Consider the following 20117-nt stretch of genomic DNA (forward strand, 5'->3'; position numbering starts at 1 on the left):
CTATAATACCGCTGAGATAGAAGGGTGATTGATGGAGTCTTGTATATTGCCGTGGTAATCCAAGGGGATGTGAAATAGGAACAGCCATAAGACGTATTAGCTAGACTAAGGCCCCCTGAGTGACCTACGCCGAAGCTAACCAATGCCGTTGACGTGCAAATTCGCACGGCCAAGTATCCCGCATTCCACAGCTAGATGATCGAAGCAATGCTATTGAAGCTACGTGGAAACAGCTCACTGCTGGTAGTAGACAACACCAGGTCCCGGTGGAGGGTAGTAGTAGCCATCCGGGCTCGGGGTAACCATACCGTTCATGCCTACAACTCCACCGGGCATTGGATAGCCCTGCGGCGTTGGGTAGGGGTTGTATGTAGCCATAGGGGGTAACTGAGATGCATCGTAGTAGTAGACCATGCCATTGACTTCCTGAGCAACCAAATTGGAGTTTGGTGTATTCTGCCCAGTTGGCTGACTAGTAGCGGGCTCGCCTTGGGGTTGAGGTTGTTGCGCTCCCGGGACGAATGCGGGTGCAGTGGCAGATGGAGCTAATGCACCTGGATAAGTAGCTTGGGGGTAGTAATAGCCTTGTTGAGGCTGCATCATCTGGTATGGCTGGTAGTAGCTCTGCTGGGCGAACTGGGTTGGCTGGAAAGGAGCAGCATGGATGGCGCGTTCGGGAATTTGGGAGAGCGGTGTGCCGGTCGAATGTTGAGACTGGTACGAGGGATGTCGGACGTGAGATTCTTGGCCCAGGCTAGTCGACACCTGAACAGGAACTTGTTGGTGGAAGGCCTGTTGATATGGTTGAGACGGATTGTGCTGCATTTCTGGCGACTCGATGCCGGCTACCGAGACAGTCTTCTGCGGCCGAGGCTGGTGCATAGGGATGGGTACAGGTCGATTCTCCTGGAACACCGGCCTTTGGGGTTGCGTTTGTTGCATTGAACCATCGTTCATAGCGGGCTGACCAACTCCAGCGATCCCTTCTGCTGGTGCACCATCAACAGCGGGAAGCTGTTGTTCAAGTCGACCTTGTGGAGGAAGCCTGACAACAGGCCGAGCAGCGTCGTAGGGTAATGGCGGCCGCGACATAGTAGAACCGGTCGGAGATACCAGATAGTCTCTCCCCAAATCAGGGGCAATCGAAGACCGCCGGCTAAGAGCGATGCTCGGAGTATACGCACTACCAGCGTACACACTCCCCCCAAATACGCTCGTCCTCCTAGAAAACCCGCCAATAGATCCAAGACCAGACCTTGGCTTGCCCCGCAATCGTTGGTTCGGACGCATCGCTCGGGGTATAAAGATGAAAGACCTGTCGGTGGCTGGAAAGATATATCGGGGAGGGAAATCAGGTAGGGAGATACGGACAGGCTTGTCGCGTCTCAACGGTGGTCGGTGGTCTGGTAATTTCGTATACTGTCGTACTTGTATACCGGGGAAGATGACAGGCTCCTTTATTCCTGGGAAGTAGACCCTGATCTGTACATTGCCAACATGCTTATCTGTAGCCATGGTCCGGTTGATCGGTGTAGTGCTGGCAGGGCAAGTAGGAATATAGCCATCGCCGTTCGGTGGGCCATCGTCAGTAAACGAGGGCCGCGGTTGTCGGGCGTGTATAGGCTGTGCGACTGCCTCATGCATATCGTGTGCCCAAGGACCATTTGTCGTTGGATCGGCCGGACCATGGATTTGATGACTATACGTGTTAGCTAGCGAGACAATACAAAGGTGCTGGCTAGCAGTAACATACCTTATTGGCGCAAAAGGACCGCCCATACCGCCACGACCTCTCCCCCGGGGACCCCTACCGAAAGGGCGAAATCCGTTGGCAGAAGGGCCGGCATGTCTGTGGTCATGCATGAAGAAGGCGCCTCGGTTGGGAACGAACCACGGATCTTCATCTCGTTTGCGCCTATATTCATCATGCTCCTTTCGTCGCTTATCAGTAGTTGGGTCTTGGGAGGAATCCGGATTCGCAACAGCAGAATTCGAGCTAACCACTATAGGGGCCGAGGACTTGGATTGAGGCTCCATAGATTCTTCAAAATTCAGCACCTGCACCGGAGCAGCTTCGTCCGAAATGTTTAGGTTGCTCATCATGAATTCGGTGTCCGATACAGCGGTTGGACCGGTCTTCCTGGAGCCCTTCGTTGGGTGGCCGCCGGAAGACTTGGTGTGCGTCCTCTTCACATTGCCATTACCATTGCCATTGCCATTGGCTGCTTGACTGGTCAACTTCGGAGCAGCAGGCGTCGTCGGTGAAGCTTCATCGACATTACTAGTATCACTGTCGTCGGCCGGATCGGGATCCTCGGAAGCCATGGACCCGTCTGTCAAGGAGTCATCGTCAATGTCGAGCTGCTCGAGACCACCCTCATCCTCGCCTTCATCTTCAACCCGTCGGCGATGGCCGATCATCTTTCTTCGACGGATAGCAGCTACCATGTTGAAAATAATATATTGCTTGAGCTGCGCTAGCGTCGATAAAGAGTGGGTGATAGACCTCAGAGCCGGGGAAGCGTGGCGGGGAGCGTCCTGGTAGAGCTAAAAAACGGTGCTTGGGCACGACGTAGGCGTCGTGATGGTTATGGATCTCATGCGATATTCGGATTGGCGGATGGGATATCGGACGACGGGCTTTCTCGATAAATAAAAACCTAACGGCGAAATAACCGCCTGCGGTGCAGAAAAGAAAGGAAAGTTAGTGAAGAAAATCAATTAAGAAGCCAGTATGCCTATTTTCCCAGTATCCTTTTTTCCCCCTAAAAACGATGGAAAGTGTCTCTTGTCGAGCCAGGTTCGGAGACGACAGGCCAGAGAAAAAGAAGACGGTAAGGAAGAAAATTATAAAAAAAAAAACAAGAACAACTTTTTATAGAAAAGCCTCGAGGCTTGTGAGAGGTGTTCACAAGCACTACGGAGGGGGTTTTATCGTGTTTATCTTTTTTTTCTAGGTGATGTAGTATCAAGGAGGGCTTTTTTGTTGGATGGGATAGAAGCCAAGCCAAAAGGGTTTAATATTTAGAAGTTCTGAGGTCAGGTCAGGATTCAGGTTCAGGTAGGCCTGCTTTGCCTTGGTGTAAGGTTGAGGGTAGTGGAGTTGTAGTGGAGAGACAGGTACAATACAACGACAATACAACACCTAGAATAACTGAAAATACCGAAATACATCGCTAATACAGTACAATCGGTATAGTGGGGACGAGGTAGCGTAGCAGTCAGAAAGTGCAGAGCGGAGACAAATCCAGTCGAACCAAGTCCAGATCAGAGTCTGAAAGGTGCCTTCTAGCATTAGAGGTACCTAAGTATTCATCCTCCACCACCTAGTAGCCCTGGGCATTCACTGCACCTGCCCCCTGTTATTGTTCTAATTGGGGCCAATGGGCTGAGGTGCATTTGGGTCTTAGCATGCTTGGTAAAAGGCGTCGGTACAAACAACCCGAGTACCTTATCAACGAGATTTGTTTCTCGAAAACTCTTGTCGATCCTTTTTTTTTTTTTTTGGCCTACGGAGCCAATGTCTATGTACATGCTCGTCAAATAAGAAGAATAAGAAGAAGAGCTAAGTACTTAGGTAAGCACATAGCTCCTCAGTCCTTTTCTTCTTCTCCTTTCTTGTTTGTTAGTTCTCTATGATTACTTCTAACTAGCTAATTGTCTTGTTTATAATTATACGGACATGCCAGTTCGCTATAGCATATGTATACACACACATATTCACTTTTATCCCTTTGCATCGCATCACCGATTCGTCTAATGCACCATAGGTAGGTAGGAAATGCCTTTAGCTGCGTATTTTCCATTACATGCCTAACGTACATTCGTCGTATGTACTAAAAGAGCACCTACGTAGGTACGTACAGTACTGCGTGTTCCCCTCGCACGCTGGACGAATATTGGTCTTCGAGGCCCTATACTGTAAACAAAACATCTCGCCTAACATAAAGCGGTACTTCCCTCGAGTATATCACCCACTCATACGCAGTCAATGGCCGGGGCGCCTCCGCATGCAGAATCACGTCCAAATCATCCGAGTACAACTGTAATGTACAGCACAGTCCAGGCTCCTCCCACCACTTTCACCAACCAGTCTTTACACGTATCGACAGCATGAATCATCGCCTGTATGATCCTTGTCCGTTTTTGACGATGGGTTCTTCAAAACTCCGCTATGGCCTCGCAACTGGCCTCGCAACTGGCCTCGTAAGTCACTTGGTCTTGTCTAGCTCGTATGGAATCCCTCGAGATTTTATACGCGAAAGTAAGATCTCAGAATATGTCACAGTGTTATCCCTTATCCGCTTGCCCCAGTAGAGGAAAGCCTTATTAGTCAGCTCGGTATAGCATGTTCAGACTCCTATCTACTATTCCCCCTTATGACCTCCGGTATCGCCAACCCGCCGTCATACTTCGCCAGACGATTCTCGTGCGAAGGACTATTAAAACCCGGCTTTTGTGGTGCAGGGCGTCCATATTTACGTACGATTTTCTAAAGCAGTTTTTCTAACATACATGCCTCCCGGGTGTAAGCGAACTGGTTCAGGACGTTTGTTTAGCTTCCACATTCGTCAAGTTTTCGTTATTGCAACTACGGCCAATGAGCAGCCTTACAACACACATCAAGCGTTATGAAACCATTGGGCGAATTGTAGATTCGCCTTTGCCGATCGTGCTCTTACTACCGATCCAATACCGGCCTTGGAAGTATGCAGACTATAACCTGTAACAGTACTCATTCAAGCGCATCGCAACCGCGACCGCGACCCTACAGCTACATCTCTAGTCGGTACATATAGGTGGGTAGAGATAGCCGATAGGTAACTGAGAACTCGTCTCACCCTATAGACGAGACTGCGGGCTCTCTTATCGGTGTCACATTGCCGATACTCAATCGTTCTTCTATAATCCCTTCTGGGTTATATCGCATTATATACCGTCGATTCTAAACTTGGATCCCGAGTATATCATGATGCATGTCGAGCCATGAGCGACATAAGTTGTAATTCCTTTTCGCAGTACACACCGGCGACTCTGCGGAAAACATAGCTAATCATAAACCATAGCACTAGTCTCGTAGGAGTTCCTAAATTATAGCTGTCGTACATATGCAGAACATATGGGCTTCAGTTGTGGTTACTGCTGGTTGGACCTAGCTTGGTTGGAGGTGACAACCGTAGCAACGGGATGATATTCAACGGAGCTAGAGCCATGACATCGCGGTGGATATCGCGGTTAGTAATTCTATTGGCCAACTTTTTCTAATCGCTCGTTGTAGTGTTGTAAAGGAAATACCGTGCTATGGTTGGATTTGAGCCCCTACAAAATAGCAAGCCTTATTATAGCGTTATAGCGTAGGTGTTTTGCTTTGGGCCTCAGATAACATCGTTTGCTATATTCGATCACACTGCGTCTAATAACGGATAAGCGTTAGGCATGTCTATGAAGCCAAACGCTATTCCACGGCATCCGATGCCTTGTCGGGAAGCACTAGTATATGCTTGGCAGAATTACGTGCACCGTCTGAATTCAGTTTCAATACTTTGCCATTATTGCGTTGGGGCAGTGTGGTGATGGCTGGAAAATGAAGATAGACAGTGGTTATTAGGAAACGAAAGAAGCCTCATAGCGCAAGAAAAAAGATGAAACAACATATATAGCATCAGCACCCTGGGAACTATTAAGATGATTACAATAAGTCAAAGCATTATTAACTTAGAGTGAGTTTGAAATATGATGAGTCTGTGCTCCGAGGACAACTTTTTCATTCTTATATCCTACCGACTCTACGGTGTGGACGGGCCCTCGCCTGTAGCACGGTAAGTAAATCGGATCGGAGCCTGCCTAAGGTACGAAGGCCTCGGACTTAGTTCGTATATTCGAAAATAGCCTTGCCATTACTAGAAGCAGATCATATGTCGGCCAAGAGTGCTTTCGTGTCGAAAGGGGCAATCCGCAACTTCTACTACATTCGAACGTAAATGCAACTTTGGGAACTATGTAGGTTAGCAGTTTACCTACCTATGTAGCAGATCGGTTATAACTTGCGATTTGCTTTACGAACAGGTACAGCAGGGGCATAACCAAGTACTTCATTATGCCTCTTTAGGACTTAGCGTAACTATACTATAACATGCCTCTTGGGTTGAGATATACATAGCCGGTTATATTATCTGATGCTGATGTATCCGGTACGTTCGGCTTCTTTGATCTCTAGATAGACGGCGTCGTTCTATTAAAATGTAGTAGATGGTAGGGCGACCAATTGCTTTTTCCCAATAGACTCGGGTATAAGAACGAATAACTAACATGTGAATTATAAAGCAGTGGCCTACTTTTCTCTCTATATCTTGGTTAAGGGATACATATCTAGGTATGTAGCCATGCTAATTACGAAGGTGGGCATAACGTATCGCAAGGGCGTAGCGTCTCACTTTTCCTCTCCTCTTAACTCCGCGGGAAGGTTTCCTTATACCGAAGACATGAATCAGAAGAGGTCTAATGATGAGGTCTAATGAAGTTATACCTAGCTTCTACATACATATGTCGGAAGAAAACTCGGGTATCATAAGAGAATCGGCCGACGCCTTCGCTACGTCATTTGTGGTATAACCCTGGCCGATGGCGCTGCCAACCTGCACCCCCTTTATCTCGGTACATACTGAGTGGTCATAAATGAGGCTACTCGTAAGGGTAACCAGGTATAATGCACGGTTGTCACAGAGGTAAGGGTTATCAGCTATCGTTAAAAAGCAAGCTATTGAATGATATTAGGTAGCTTCTTGTCTGCGGTATCTAGGTACTGTGTGACAAATAAAGTGATTATAAATGTCTTAGCAAAATACATAGGGACTAATATGTAGAGTCGAGTGTTTTGTCTCCGAGACTTGTGTTGATAAACAATACGTTAGGTAACTGTTTAGAGACTGGTCAATAGTATGATCAAACATCAACATCACGCGTGGTCAAAGATCGTTGTACGCATGAAATATCTACTAAGATTGAATGAATTGCGCATTAGGGGGCACTAGGCAGCCTGCAGATACATAAGTGCCTAGGTACATACCTAGCCTAGCCTATGCGTAGGTCCGTTGCCAAGTTGCCTATGTACATGTATGAGGTGGATACCAGAAGGTACCTAGGTACATGTACATATGCATCTTAGGCACGTATGTACTTTCTGCTCTGATGGAATTTACTGTCATTTACTGTCATAGAAGCCAGCTTAAACCGTAGGAAAAGACCTCGATTGCCGCATCGACTGACCAAACAGCCTCACTTCTCCGGTTTCGACAGTCCCCACTTCTCAGTAACCCCGTCATCGAAGCAGTACGAACTTTGTTTCGCCCGCCTGCTAAACACTTTACTAAGCCGTTAGCTCCGAGCCTATGTCCCACCCATTTAACTCGCCTTTCCCCACACCCAAAGGTGTGCCTTTATTTAGCTTGCGAGGCCACTTATCTGCCTGCATTGCGAATTGCCGCTTCGATTAGTGCACTCGCGTCCCCATTATTCTTACGACCTCAACTCGTCAACTCTTGAACTTTGTCCATTTAGACACCTACTTACCCATCTACTTATCTACCTCCTCCAACACATACAGCCACCTACAAACCCTCTCAGCATCGCCAACGTTTAGCAAGCGGTGTTGTACCAATTTCATTTCCGTACTTGTCAGGTGGTGTAAACATCACCTTGATTTCCGTACATGTAAGTTGTGTTCCTCATTCCCTTATTCCTTATTCCTTACGGCATTCACAAAACAGCATTAAGCCTTTCCCCTCCCGTTTCCCGTTTCCCGTTTCCCGCTTCCTGCTTCCTGCTGTGCATTGAAGTAGATCGGCGGTGTCTGCCTCGGACCACTTTCTTCCCTTAGGTTTCTTACTTGCCTCACTGGACACATTAATTCCGTCATCTCCTCACAATCATCGTATCTTTGATTCTTATTATTCTTGTATCATTTCCATCTCTTTTTACAGCTGTATTCATCTTACCCATATCGTTGGCCGACCGTCTGTCACTTGCAACACATATCATCCCTATTCATTGATTCGTTGATTCGTTGACATCTCTGTCCTGGCCCTTGATTGAGGCCACGATACGCACGTCTGTCAAATCTGACCGCCTGAATCTAGGAACCCCTGTACTACAACCATTTCCCTGATAAGTGGCAACTGACCACCTGACATCTTATTAATCTGATCTTCTTACCTTATGTACGTGCCTCCGTTTGCACCACCACCCCCGACCCTCTCCAAAGCCCTTAGCAGGGCACGTACCATCTTTCCAAACCATTGGCGGAACCGACACTTTTCCTTCCTCTCTCAACTCTCAACTAATTGTTAAACCCTAGCCATACTAACGAGAAGTTCTCCCCACCAGTCCGCCGGTCAAGATGGCTTCGTCGTCAATAGCTACTCCGGATACCTTGATTACTCTTAAAGTCAACTTCGATGGTGCGACTCGTCGTTTTAAGTTGCCTCTTCGCGAGCTTGTGTTGAGCACGCTCGAAGACAAGGTAAGCATTTATTTTATCTATTTTATCTACGTATAGCAAATTTCACCTTTTCATCTAACCTTTTCATCTTCCACCATCCGTTTCGTGGAATCCTACGCTAATATCGCTTTCGCAGCTCCGTTCTTTCCTACAGATTCCTGTTGGTACGCCTACCATTTATGAACGGTATTCCGATTCGGCTGGATCCTTCGTCGTCTTACATCCCACCAATGTTCCTGCTTACAAGCAACTTTATCGAGCTGCTAAGGCCAAGCAAAAGTTAAAGCTGCGAGTAACCACACAAGCCAAGCCTGAGCCCCAGCCCCAGCCCCAGCCCCAGTCCGAGGTCGAGGTCGAGGTCGAGTCCGTACCCGAGCCTGTACCTGTACCCCAACCGGAATTACATAAGATCCCTAAGCCTGTTACTGTTGAGGATGAGCCTGAAGCAGAGTCTCGAGAAGTAGCTGAGCCCGCTGCTCGTATTCCGTCACCAACGCTAGAGTCGTCTGCCCCAGTCTCTTCTGAGGTCTCCACTGGAATCTTAGACACTGTCCCCGTCTCCGACATTCATTCGAACCTACCGAACTTCGTTAAGCTATGGCAGACACATGGCAGACCCAGGATCCATCTAAAACGGGATGCCGAGGGCAAGGAGGTAGTTGACCTACTAAGCTCCACGTCTTCAGCCCCGGCCGAGCCTTTGATATCGCTAGAGTCGAGCGAGGAGAACGTACCTCGATGTCCTTTCTCTCGGACTGCATCGAAGATGGCCCACACTACTGACCTGACCTGGGAACCCCGCAAGAAAGAGACCGCTACCCCCAAGGCTCCGGAAGCCGCGGAGGCTCTATTCCCTACCGGTGTGATAACTGCGCCTATATTCGAAGATGAAGAGACGAAGATAAGCGATACGCTGATCACCCTCGGTGTCCCCAAGCGTCAATTCACTGTTTGCTGCAATAGCTGCGACCGAGCCGTTCCCGATGCTCATTTCCACTGTTCTACCTGCGATGACGGTGACTTCGACCTCTGCCAGGATTGTGTCAACCAGGGCATTACCTGCTACAACGAGGGCCATTGGCTCATCAAGCGTTTTATCAAAGATGGACAGGTCAATTACAGCACTACCCACATTGCTCCCAAAACTGCTCGTTCCCAAACAAGCAAGGCTCCCGTGAGTCTTCCTATCAGATCCGCTGAGAATGCCAACTGGGTACCTCCGACGAGATTTTGGGAGGCCACTTACAATGACCGCACCTGCAACTGCTGTGTCCAGGACTTCCCCGGAGAGGACTTCCTTCACTGCACCACATGCGACGATTACGATCTATGTAAGAGTTGCTTTGCTAAGAATAAGCATGGTCATCACCCTGCACATGGATTTGCTCCTGCTGTCAAGGGTACCATCTTCGATCATGATGTATCTTCGCTCTTGTCTCCCGGCCGAAATGCCTCCCACAATGCCATCTGTGATGGCTGCGACAAGTATGTCCGAGGCGTCCGACACAAGTGCCTAGACTGCCCTGATTGGGACTATTGCTCGGAATGTGTTAAAAATGCCGAGTTCATTCACCCCAACCATCGTTTTGTAACAATCTACGAGCCCTTGACTGATCGCACATTCCGCCCCACGATGCGTGGTACACACTACGGCATCTGCTGTGATGGACCGCTATGCTCAGCATCCCGTGTTCGTTCGAGATATATTGTCGGTGTACGGTATAAGTGTGCTGTCTGCCACGATACCGACTTCTGCGCCAACTGCGAGGCTAGCCCCTCCAACACGCACAATAAGACGCACCCGTTGATTAAGTTCAAGACTCCAGTACGTCACGTCAGCGTTACTACTACCGGTGAGCATGAGGATGGTCAGCGCCTCCCCACGATGGGCGATCGTGTCCGACCTATCACTATTAATAATGCGACCGTGGCTGCTTCAGTACGCGAGAGCATTGCTGCCACGCCTGTGCAGACTGTAGTCGACGTGCAACCTACCGAGCAGCAATCACCTGAGACGGAGGAGACGGACGAAGTCAAGATCAAGAGCGAAGTAGTAGAACCCGAGGTAGCCGCCTCGATCGAGAAGAAGCCAACCTCAGGTGAGCTCATTGCAGTCTTCCTACAGGACACCATTGCCGACGGAACTGTTCTACCACCGAACCATACTTTTGAACAGGTCTGGATTGTTCGAAACGAAGGTACCGTCCCGTGGCCAGCCGGCTGCTCTGTCAAATTCGTTGGTGGTGATTACATGGGTGCAGTCGACCCCGCACACCCTGCTGGTATCCACGAACTGGTCTCAGCCTCGGAGTCAACCGTCTGCTACAACGCGCTTAGCCCGGGCCAGGAATTCCCCTTCACTGTCTTGATGCGGACTCCAGACCGGGAAGGCAAGGTAATCTCGTATTGGCGATTGACGACCCCAGATGGTGTCAAGTTTGGTCACAAGCTGTGGTGCGACGTAACTGTTCAGGCACCCCGTGCCAAGGTTGTCTCAGCAGAGTCTCAGCATGAACGTGAGGTTATCACCAGCCCGGCACCAGCTCCTAAACTAGCCGAAAGCCAGATGATTATCCCTAGACTAGAGCACGAATCGCCGGCTGCTAGCATGCACGAGAAGGCTCAGCCAGAGAGCGAACTGGAGGCAGAGACGGCTACTCTTGCCCAGTCAGTACAGGATTCACAGGATGACGACTTTGAAGACTGCGGCGAGGATGACGAATGGGCCGAGTCTGATGATGGTTTTATGACAGATGAGGAGTACGATATCCTTGATGCATCAGACGAGGAGTATCTCTCGGAACAGCACAAATCTAAGTCCAGGAAGTAAAATCGTAATAAGCATGCCGGGCACAATACTCTGGTGCCGGGAATCCGGTGCGGCTAGAGAAAGGAATTGAGGGGGGGATAGGGACTCAGTTGCAGTGTGATGATATTCGGTTCCCCATTTCCTCTCACGGGTGTTAATTGTTTCGGAAGTTTTCGATTCGGTGATGGCTTCTCTCTTCCTGGCTATGGGTCTCCATAGCCTTTACACATCTCAACTACAGTCCACTCGTTAGATAATAGGAACAGATTGGCACGCGAAGGAGCTGTAGGGATAGTTTCCAGTAGCTGAATTTACTCGTGTTTTTTCCCGAGTTATGGGTGAAGTGTTTCTTGATGTTGTATGTGATGTTGTATGTGTACAGTCTACCTTGTATTTCGAGTATGTATAATTGTATTCCTTCTTTGCTGTTTTGATATTATGTTTATGAAGTTTATCATACAAGATATGTACTTACCTAGGTACACATCTAGTTGTAGTATTATTAACTATCACTAATTGGAAATTCGGTAAGTGGGTACGTAAGCGCTTCGTAGTGAATATCCGATTAGGACGATATTTGGTCGATTGACCCCACTTTTGCATTCCTCCAAATTCAGCCGCGAGGAACTGGAAGGGTCCCCCCCACATACAAACCGGGACCCATTTATTTTGGGTGCAGTAACAGGGGTTAGTTACAGGCGACGGTTCCCTAAAATGTCAATTCCTTTTGGTGCAAGTTGTCCTCTATCCTCTAATAGCTACGACTTCACTTTCAACCTTTCACCCTCCTTGAAATCGTCAATCCGAACTACCACGACTTCTTATGGTCTAATTCGAACCCGAATTCGAACCCTATCCGACCAGTCCTCATAGACAATCTCTCACAGCCTCCCGAATTGAAGCAGATGCCGTGCTAGCGCCGCCCCAGCTAGACAGTCTCGAGGAGCCTGCAGCAGTGCGCTGGAGAAGTTCTGAATCGCGTGCTCGAGCGCTGGATAGAGAGGATACTTTTTCACCATGAACGGCTATAACGAGAAAAGTCACCACTACGATGACGAGCCCGAACCTGGTAGCTTCGTCAAGGCTTTTGACGCCTTCCGTAAGCACGCCTGTTTTTATTTCACCTTTCACCTTTCACCTTTCACCTATCTCTCCCTCCCCTCCATACTATTTATTCCAAGACCCCTAGCTAACCAGCAATCTTGCAACCCTAATAGCGAAAGCCAAACCCCAATATGTAACGCGCACGTCGGGCGGCGGCAAGTGGACCGTTGTTATGTACATCGTGTCGTGCATACTGCTATGGTCGGAAGTAGCGCGGTGGTGGCGCGGCGAGGAGACGCACACGTTTGCGGTCGAGAAGGGCATCGGCCACAGCATGCAGATCAACCTCGACATCGTGCTCAAGATGAAGTGCAAGGACCTGCACGTCAACGTCCAGGACGCTTCGGGCGATCTCATCCGCGCCGCCTCCCGCCTGCAGGAAGACGTGACGAACTGGGGCCAGTGGGTCGACGCCAAGGGCGTTCATCGATTGGGTCGCGATAGCCACGGCCGCGCTGTTACGGGTGCTGGTTGGCATGAGGAGGGGTTTGGCGAGGAGCACGTCCATGACATCGTTGCTATGGGACGCAAGAAGGCTCGTTGGGCCAAGACTCCTAGGCTATGGGGCGCTGAGGCTGATAGCTGTCGTATCTATGGAAGTCTGGATTTGAATAAGGTCCAGGGCGATTTCCATATTACTGCGAGGGGCCACGGTTACTCTGACCCGGCGGTGCCTTCGCATTTGGACCATGGTGGTATGTCTAATTCTTTAACCCCCTTTTCGCTTGAACCAAACACTAACCCACATCATCAGCCTTCAACTTCTCCCACGTCATCTCAGAGCTCTCCTTCGGGCCATACTACCCGTCCCTAGTCAACCCCCTCGACCGGACTATCAACATCGCCGAGATGCACTTCTTCAAGTTCCAGTACTTCATGTCGGTAGTGCCCACCATCTACAGCGTGCAGCGGGGGTCCGGGTCGGCGCCGGCCGAGCGCACCATCTTCACGAACCAGTACGCCGTCACGGAGCAGAGCAAGGAGATCAATGAGCGCATGGTGCCCGGCCTCTTCTTCAAGTACGACATCGAGCCCATCCTGCTGCACGTCGAGGAGCGCCGCGACGGCCTTATCACCTTCGCTATCAAGATCGTTAATATCCTGTCTGGCGTCTTGGTCGCGTGTAACTGGGGCTTCACGCTGAGCGACTGGGTGCGCGAGATTATTGGCCGTAGGAAGAGGCAGGTTAGCGAGGGTGTCATTGGTGCAAAGGGTGGGTATGACGAGTAGAAGTACATAAAGGGGCAAAGGAACGAAAAAAGACGATTTGGTTTTGGCATCTTGTTTTGGCTAGGCATATTCTTGTTCTAGAGCCATGGAGTTCGGGGCGGTATGGCGAGGTCGGTATATATATAGTATCAGTGTCATTATCAACATGAACGATTTGAAGTCAATTGCTTGACTTGTTCGTGATCCTCTCCCTGTTCCGTAAAACAAAAGGATAATAGACAAACAGTTGTAGTATCTGTAGTCGACATCTATTCCCCCGTTTACTTCTTTTGCTGATCTAGACTGATCTAGAAAGGGGTAACCCGCGACTTATACCCCAAACCAAACAACCAGCAAGGCCCTCACTTATTCAAACGAAATGCTCCAAGTCCAAAAGCCGAATAAGCGGAGCAAAATCCCAAGATGATAAAGAAAGTCACGCATGATGTAGAAAAAGGACGACTGATTCGTAGACTGGCAACAACACACCACTTTAATATCCTCGAGATATAAATTATCTACCCTGACACAACCCACATTAAGTGCCTAGGTTAGGTACCTATGTATATTGCTACATTAAAGCTAGCTAACGTGATACTTTTCAACGTATACTCATTCTGATCCCCCTTTTCCCAATAAGCAGACTCCTAAACTCGTTTGCGTAAGTAGTTAGCCGGGGACTTCCCTGGCTCTTCGGTATTTGATATTGATGCTTTATAACGTATATATGTACCTGTTAGGTAGCCTATCTATATACCCCCTTGGATATTAGCAAGAGGAATTCGAGCCGAGCCAAGCTGCCGGTTCGAAGCTCGCACGCACACTAGTTCTTCTAACAAAGTTTGGTCAAATCGACTCAACTCGACGCGCTATAGCAGTAATAGCGCATCTTCGTCGAGCCGTCCGAACAGGTCCTTGATTTCCTTCTCTACAACCTTTAGCTCCTTCGCCAGCTGGCCCGTAACTAGAGCATAGGCGTATAGGAGCGCATAGTCCGGTTCCTCTACGACGATGTCACCTAGTGATGGGATCCTAACCCTAAGACCACTTTTGGCATTCGCATCCCCGTCGCCGTTCTCCCCGGTCGTAGACGAGGCTTTACCACCATCCTCCGCCGTGGCTTCGATATGGTTGTGCTCCTTCCTGAAACGAAATATCTTGCCTAGTAGCTTGTCTCGGATAACCATAACACCCGGAATGGCGTCCGTCAGGGGGTATTCGAGCATGATGCTGGATGCGAGCACCTGAAACACGTGGCATATTCGCGCGCACAGCTGCTCTCGCTCCTCTGCCGTGTAGTACAACAATGCTTTCTCGCCGTCGCTAAGGCGGCCGTGCTTCTGCGTCACCAAGCTCATAGCGTGGAACGCGTCGAGCGCTCGTTGCGTCGAGGACATAATGCGCCCGTACGCCTCGAAGGGGAATGGCCCGCGAAGTTCGTACTCGTTATTTGCCGCGACGCGAAGCGTCTGCAGCTGCGAAGCGTACCGCTGCATAGCAGCCTGCTCGCCTATCTTCATGTAGCTCGCAGCTGCGGTATCATTACGAAGGAGGACAGCTAGCGGGCCTCGCTTCCAGACGAGTCCCATTTGTAGATAAAGAACTGCTAAACCCTCCTTGAACTTTTGACGAGCAGGCATGGGCCAGATCAGGCGGCATATAATGAGACCCCAGATAATGCCGACAGACACCGCCACAACTCTGTGGAAAGCGATGGAACTGATAATTGGGTGGATTCCACCTTCGTCGTCATCATCATCATCGACATTCTGCGTGAGCGAATATGCGTATAATGAGGACACGTTGTAGCTTAACAATATGAAGCGACCAAATGCCGGATTACCGCGATCGATCATGATATAAAACGCACCGAAGGCGACGGCCCAGCCTAAGAAGACGAGCGCGAAAACGTTGCCGTCCGATATCCACCAGTTGATCAAGACAAAGGCAGCACCCATGATAGTACCTGTGAAACGAGACCAGCCAGTAGCGTTGGATGCACCCACAGTCATCGAGCACACGATCATGAAAGACAGAAGACCCCACTCGCCTCGCCAGTGCGCGTATATTGGCCGTGTTTGAGGAATAAAGGCGAACATGGCGTAGAGAGCAGCGCCAATACCGACTTTAAGGCCGAAACGAACTATATCAAAATGTTAACAAGAAGAACCATCCGAGGAATAGGGGCACATGAGTTGAGACTTACTATCATTCCTTGCAAGAAACTTGAAGAATTTCAACAAAGTCCGAGAGGCCGTTCGAACGAAATGATCCCATAAACCTTCACCTTGCGGCGCTGCATCCCAGCTAAAGGTGCCACGCCGCTTCATGGTCTCAGGGATGCCCTGAGGTAGTTTAGACTGCTTTAACCTCTTGACCGGTTGAAGCAGGGACAGTTGCTCTGGGTCTCCTTTCTTTGCCTTTGATGAGAAACTAATGTGTTTCCAAAACATCATCCATTTCCACGTCCGCTTGCCCTGCTCGCTAACATCTCGCAAGTCGTCAACAGTGTCCAGGTATATCTGCATCTCGTCTGCAAAACTAAGCAGACTAAATGAGAAGTGCCCGCACGCTGCGGCTACCTCCTCGAAATCAGCTTGGATAGACTCAGATCTAGTCCTGCCTAGTTCGATCGTCTTATAGATTTCTTCTAGCGCATTTCCTCTCGCCTGGTTATATAGGGATATCGCATCACCAAGGCTCTGCTTGAACTGTTCGTTAATGTTGATTGGTGCCCCTGGAGCTCCGAATAGGGGTTCTCTGAGCATTTCGGCCATCGTGTGGACTAAAGATTTCATCGACGGGCCGAGGCGCGCGATGAATAATTCGAAGATATCAGGTGGGCTCCTTAACGATGAACTAGACGCAGACAACAGAGGCGGCGCCTCTTGTGTAGGTGCTACATCATCCTCCCTGTCGCTTCGTTCGTCGGATGCCTCATCAATAGGACCAAGAGGATTGACTCTGTTACTTCCGCTCTTCAATGTCGCCGATAAAGACCTACCAAAAGTAGGCGAGAAGGGGTTTGTACCTTGAGAAAATGGAGAGGTCGCCGAATGGGAGGATAATGGCCTGAAAGATACTTCTTTCAAGAGCTCGAATTGGGTATTAGCCGCACTCCTCAGACCACCGAGCGACTGAGCCAAGTTTTCCATCGACTTTACTACAGCCTTATCGTGCCTATATATTTGCTCTTGTCCTAGGATGTAGTATTCATATTTCGATTCCCGAGCGTTTTTGTTCATTTGAGACAGAGTTGAAGCGTATCCAGCTGAAGCCTTCGTAAAGGCACTCGAAGTGAAATCCTCTTCAGCACCACTGAGGAACCCGCTCGCTATCATAGACAACATGTCGCCGAGCGATGTAGACGCGCTTTGCATAGATTTTCGTAGCGCCAGCCTCGCAGAAACCGGCCACAAGACCAAGTTAACTAGAGTTGATATGACAGTGGCCATAAGTAAAATCTTGAGCGACTGTATAATCTTCTGATTAGTGAAGACGCCCGTATGGACCGAGTTCTCTTTTGTCACAATAGTGATGATGCCGATGGATGCTATACTGGCACCAACGCTCACGAGAGGATTATTAAGCTTCTGCTTAACCCATCCAACAAATCCCAGTCCACCTCCGATGAATATTGTGAGAACTAGAATGTAAGATAGCTCGACCATGTCCAAGACTGACCCGAAGAGCACCGAAGTGGCCATGGACAAGGTTCCGATAAACATGGCATAACACACGGCGACGACAGCAATAGCAACAGCTTCTATCTGCGAGCCTGTCGACCTGGCCGGGTGGAAATAGACAGTAATGGTAGCGACGATATGCTTCCCATCCATTGGACCCAGAAACCTGGCAGCAGGGCGCCAAAAGGTGCCCATGCTAGCCAGCAGGTATGCAATAGAGCATTTTATCGTGCCTCGACCTTTTGGCGAATTCATCCATTCCCATAGATTGCCAGACGCTACGCGAGTATTGTGCCACAAGTTGCGAGCCTTTTCCTTCATCGTGCTACCTTCGGTGAGGGGGCGTATGTCGTCATCGTCGCCGGGGCCATCGAGATGCGGATATCGCAGGGAAAACTGGCGGCGAGTGCGTTCACCGGTACCGGGAACAATCCAGGTGCCATTACGCAGTTTCTGTCGTCGCGGAGGCATCGCGTTAGCATTTAACTCTTCTACCACCGTCTTGAAGATAATATATGAAATAATATATGGACACGTTTAGAATTTAAAGTCGCACGCGGAGACCTGACGCCACTAATCCCGCCATAGTCCGATGACATGTAAAGAATAAAGAAACGGAAATAAAAGGGGAAAAAATAGAAAGAAATAAAATAAAAGATCGGTCAGTTGTCATAATAATAATAATAATAGAGTTTTTTGCTTACACTCCTCGCCGGTACTCTGCTAAGAGGTCGTGGTAGTCTCGAAGCTCCACCAGTACCGGGGTCATTACTAGTATTACTGTCGCTGGTCATAGCTTGATATTCGACGACGGCCCTCTTCTTCCTCTTTCGTCCCGCACGGCTCTCCTAGAATCGCTGCGGCATTGTCAACGAGGGAGAGAAAGATACTCTGTAGAGACGAGGGAGATGATATGCCGTTATCCAAAAATGACACAAAAAAAGGTTGTGCTATGTAAGCTGTAACACGCGTCCCTAGGGATGACAGACAGCCTTTAGGTCACTTGACGATGTTATGTAGAACCCATAACTTTTGGCGGTTATGGCAGACCCACTTATTGTCTAGGTACCTAGGTATAAATTCGTCATTTTAACCAATGGAATGCCACTTCCTGACCAAGTGCGTCATCGCACGCGCTTCTACCTGCAATGACCCAATTGGGAGTGGAAACAAACGGTAGCTGCACTCCCCACCCAAACCCCATCTCCTCCGAAGCCGATCGACGCTACTTACATGTACACTATGTGCATACCTACATACCTACCTACAAGGTACATAACCTAGGTTGTAGCTTGCAACACCAAAAGTTACATTACACGATCCCTACGAAGCTTAGCCCCCTATTCGACCTTCGCAGCAACCTTCGCAGCATTATCATAGGCAGCTTTTATTTACTTACTTACTTACTTACGGACTTACTTTCCAACCTCGCTAGCTATCCACCGCTCAAAGCAATACAACCGCATCGCTACCTGACTCCTCCTTACATCAGGTAGCTGCACCTATCCACAGGGGAAAACGCCAAAAAGGAGAAACAAAAGTCGTACCACCCACTGAAAGATAGAAAGGGGAGGGGGAAGAAGCAAAAGCAGCAGCAGCAGCAGCAGCAGCAGCAGCAAATAACAAACACAATGGCCAACCTCCCCTCCCAACACCCGCACCTCTCCCTGCACCTAACCGACCGCTCCCTCACCCCCCTCATAACCTCAGCGCCGCGCTCCCCCTCGCGCCTCGAAGCCCTAACCTCGCTCTCCCACGCCGCCCTCAGCGCCCACGAATCCGCCCTGCGCCTCGGCCTAGGCGCCCCCCTGCGCGTCATGGTCGAGCACGCCGACTCGGGTCCCATAGTCCTGCAATCCTTCCTACGCGCCGACGCCAACCCCAGCCCAACATCCACCACCAGCGACACCGACCCCAACCCTCCTTCCACATGCGCATCCGCGTCCGCATCCTCCACCACCACCACCACCACCACCAACCCCGAGCCCACAAACGGCACCCCCGCCACCCCCGTCGAGCGCCGCCTCCAACACCTACAATTCCCCGCCCCCGAGCCCCAAGACCCCGACCCCGACGCCAACGCCAACGCCAACGCCCCGCCCATGCTAATCAGCGTCGTCGTCGCCCCTAGCGCAGACGAGGCCCGCGACGCGCGCCGCGCCGCGGCTAGGCTCGAGCGCGTGGGCCGCGCGGTACAGGCGCAGTGGGCCGAGGTGCAGATGGTGCAAGACGGGGGGCCGGGGGATACCGGAGATTGAAGTAAGGAGGAGGAGGAGGAAGAAGAAGAAGAAGAAAAGAAAAGAAATGGATGGATGGATGGATGGATGGATGAAGAAGAGGCCGGGGACAGGGAACAGGGGGAGAAATGTTATGGCAACGATATAGAGGTATCGATCAGCTCGGCCAGCTAAGTCCAGGCCAGGAGGAGGAACTGCCGTGTTCCCACCCAGAGAGATTCGCTACACTACAGCTTGGAGCAAGCAGTTCGAAGAGGTGCTTCTGGAGTGGAAAGGGGTTGAGAGCGAGTGGAAGTGCAGCCAGCATGTAGCTAGAAGAAGTCAGCCAGATTGTCCACGATGGGAGATCTACATGGATTATGTGGACTATCTGACTGGCGCGTTGCTTTATACTGGGTTACGAGAGGGCCATCTCTAAAAGCTATTCTTACTTCAAACACACCAAGAGTACAATTATAGCTAGACGTCGAAGAATAGGCACGGCATTAAGTAGCACTATCACAAACCAAGTTTGGGTTCCCAGAACATATAATCTAGACCCGATTATCACTTCATCTTAACATATTACAACGTAA

The 20117-nt window shown here is 49.8% G+C and overlaps 5 protein-coding genes across 5 annotated transcripts; 3 read left to right on the top strand and 2 right to left on the bottom strand.

Moving 5' to 3' along the window:
• Positions 1 to 234: 234 nt before the first annotated feature.
• On the bottom strand, positions 235 to 2448 carry F4813DRAFT_384274 (CASC3/Barentsz eIF4AIII binding-domain-containing protein; the record flags this gene model as incomplete). Its single annotated transcript, XM_049246058.1, has 2 exons — positions 235 to 1699; positions 1754 to 2448. 2 exons carry the CDS (start codon positions 2446 to 2448, stop codon positions 235 to 237), a joined length of 2160 nt encoding a protein of 719 aa, XP_049104658.1.
• Positions 2449 to 8395: 5947 nt separating this feature from the next.
• F4813DRAFT_384275 (uncharacterized protein) lies at positions 8396 to 11327 on the top strand (the record flags this gene model as incomplete). Its single annotated transcript, XM_049246059.1, has 2 exons — positions 8396 to 8518; positions 8634 to 11327. 2 exons carry the CDS (start codon positions 8396 to 8398, stop codon positions 11325 to 11327), a joined length of 2817 nt encoding a protein of 938 aa, XP_049104659.1.
• A 646-nt stretch (positions 11328 to 11973) lies between these two features.
• F4813DRAFT_341580 (DUF1692-domain-containing protein) lies at positions 11974 to 13804 on the top strand. The gene is made up of 3 exons (XM_049241313.1): positions 11974 to 12405; positions 12524 to 13105; positions 13165 to 13804. The coding sequence occupies exons 1-3, from the start codon at positions 12324 to 12326 to the stop codon at positions 13638 to 13640; spliced, it is 1140 nt and encodes a 379-aa protein (XP_049104660.1). The 5' UTR covers positions 11974 to 12323; the 3' UTR covers positions 13641 to 13804.
• A 289-nt stretch (positions 13805 to 14093) lies between these two features.
• F4813DRAFT_341581 (Fusaric acid resistance protein-like-domain-containing protein) lies at positions 14094 to 18335 on the bottom strand. Its single transcript, XM_049241314.1, has 2 exons — positions 15826 to 18335; positions 14094 to 15762 (listed from the first exon to the last, which is right to left on the bottom strand). The coding sequence occupies exons 1-2, from the start codon at positions 17774 to 17776 to the stop codon at positions 14489 to 14491; spliced, it is 3225 nt and encodes a 1074-aa protein (XP_049104661.1). The 5' UTR covers positions 17777 to 18335; the 3' UTR covers positions 14094 to 14488.
• Positions 18336 to 18540: 205 nt separating this feature from the next.
• Positions 18541 to 20007, top strand: F4813DRAFT_7735 (uncharacterized protein). The gene has a single exon (XM_049248884.1). The coding sequence runs from the start codon at positions 18937 to 18939 to the stop codon at positions 19561 to 19563; it is 627 nt and encodes a 208-aa protein (XP_049104662.1). The 5' UTR covers positions 18541 to 18936; the 3' UTR covers positions 19564 to 20007.
• The last annotated feature ends 110 nt before the right edge of the window (positions 20008 to 20117 follow it).

The sequence above is a fragment of the Daldinia decipiens genome (genome assembly GCF_022478715.1).
Source record: "Daldinia decipiens strain CBS 113046 unplaced genomic scaffold F4813scaffold_1, whole genome shotgun sequence".
In the NCBI taxonomy this organism is placed as follows: Eukaryota; Fungi; Ascomycota; class Sordariomycetes; order Xylariales; family Hypoxylaceae; genus Daldinia; species Daldinia decipiens.

Excerpts from the sequence above, each read along its gene's own strand:
- F4813DRAFT_341580 (XM_049241313.1), top strand. The coding sequence starts at position 12,324 with ATGAACGGCTATAACGAGAAAAGTCACCACTACGATGACGAGCCCGAA. Across the intron at positions 12,406-12,523 it reads CAAGGCTTTTGACGCCTTCC|CGAAAGCCAAACCCCAATAT; the intron begins GTAAGCACGCCT and ends CAACCCTAATAG. Across the intron at positions 13,106-13,164 it reads TTCGCATTTGGACCATGGTG|CCTTCAACTTCTCCCACGTC; the intron begins GTATGTCTAATT and ends CCACATCATCAG.
- F4813DRAFT_341581 (XM_049241314.1), bottom strand. The coding sequence starts at position 17,776 with ATGCCTCCGCGACGACAGAAACTGCGTAATGGCACCTGGATTGTTCCC. Across the intron at positions 15,763-15,825 it reads GTTTCTTGCAAGGAATGATA|TTCGTTTCGGCCTTAAAGTC; the intron begins GTAAGTCTCAAC and ends ATTTTGATATAG.
- F4813DRAFT_7735 (XM_049248884.1), top strand. The coding sequence starts at position 18,937 with ATGGCCAACCTCCCCTCCCAACACCCGCACCTCTCCCTGCACCTAACC.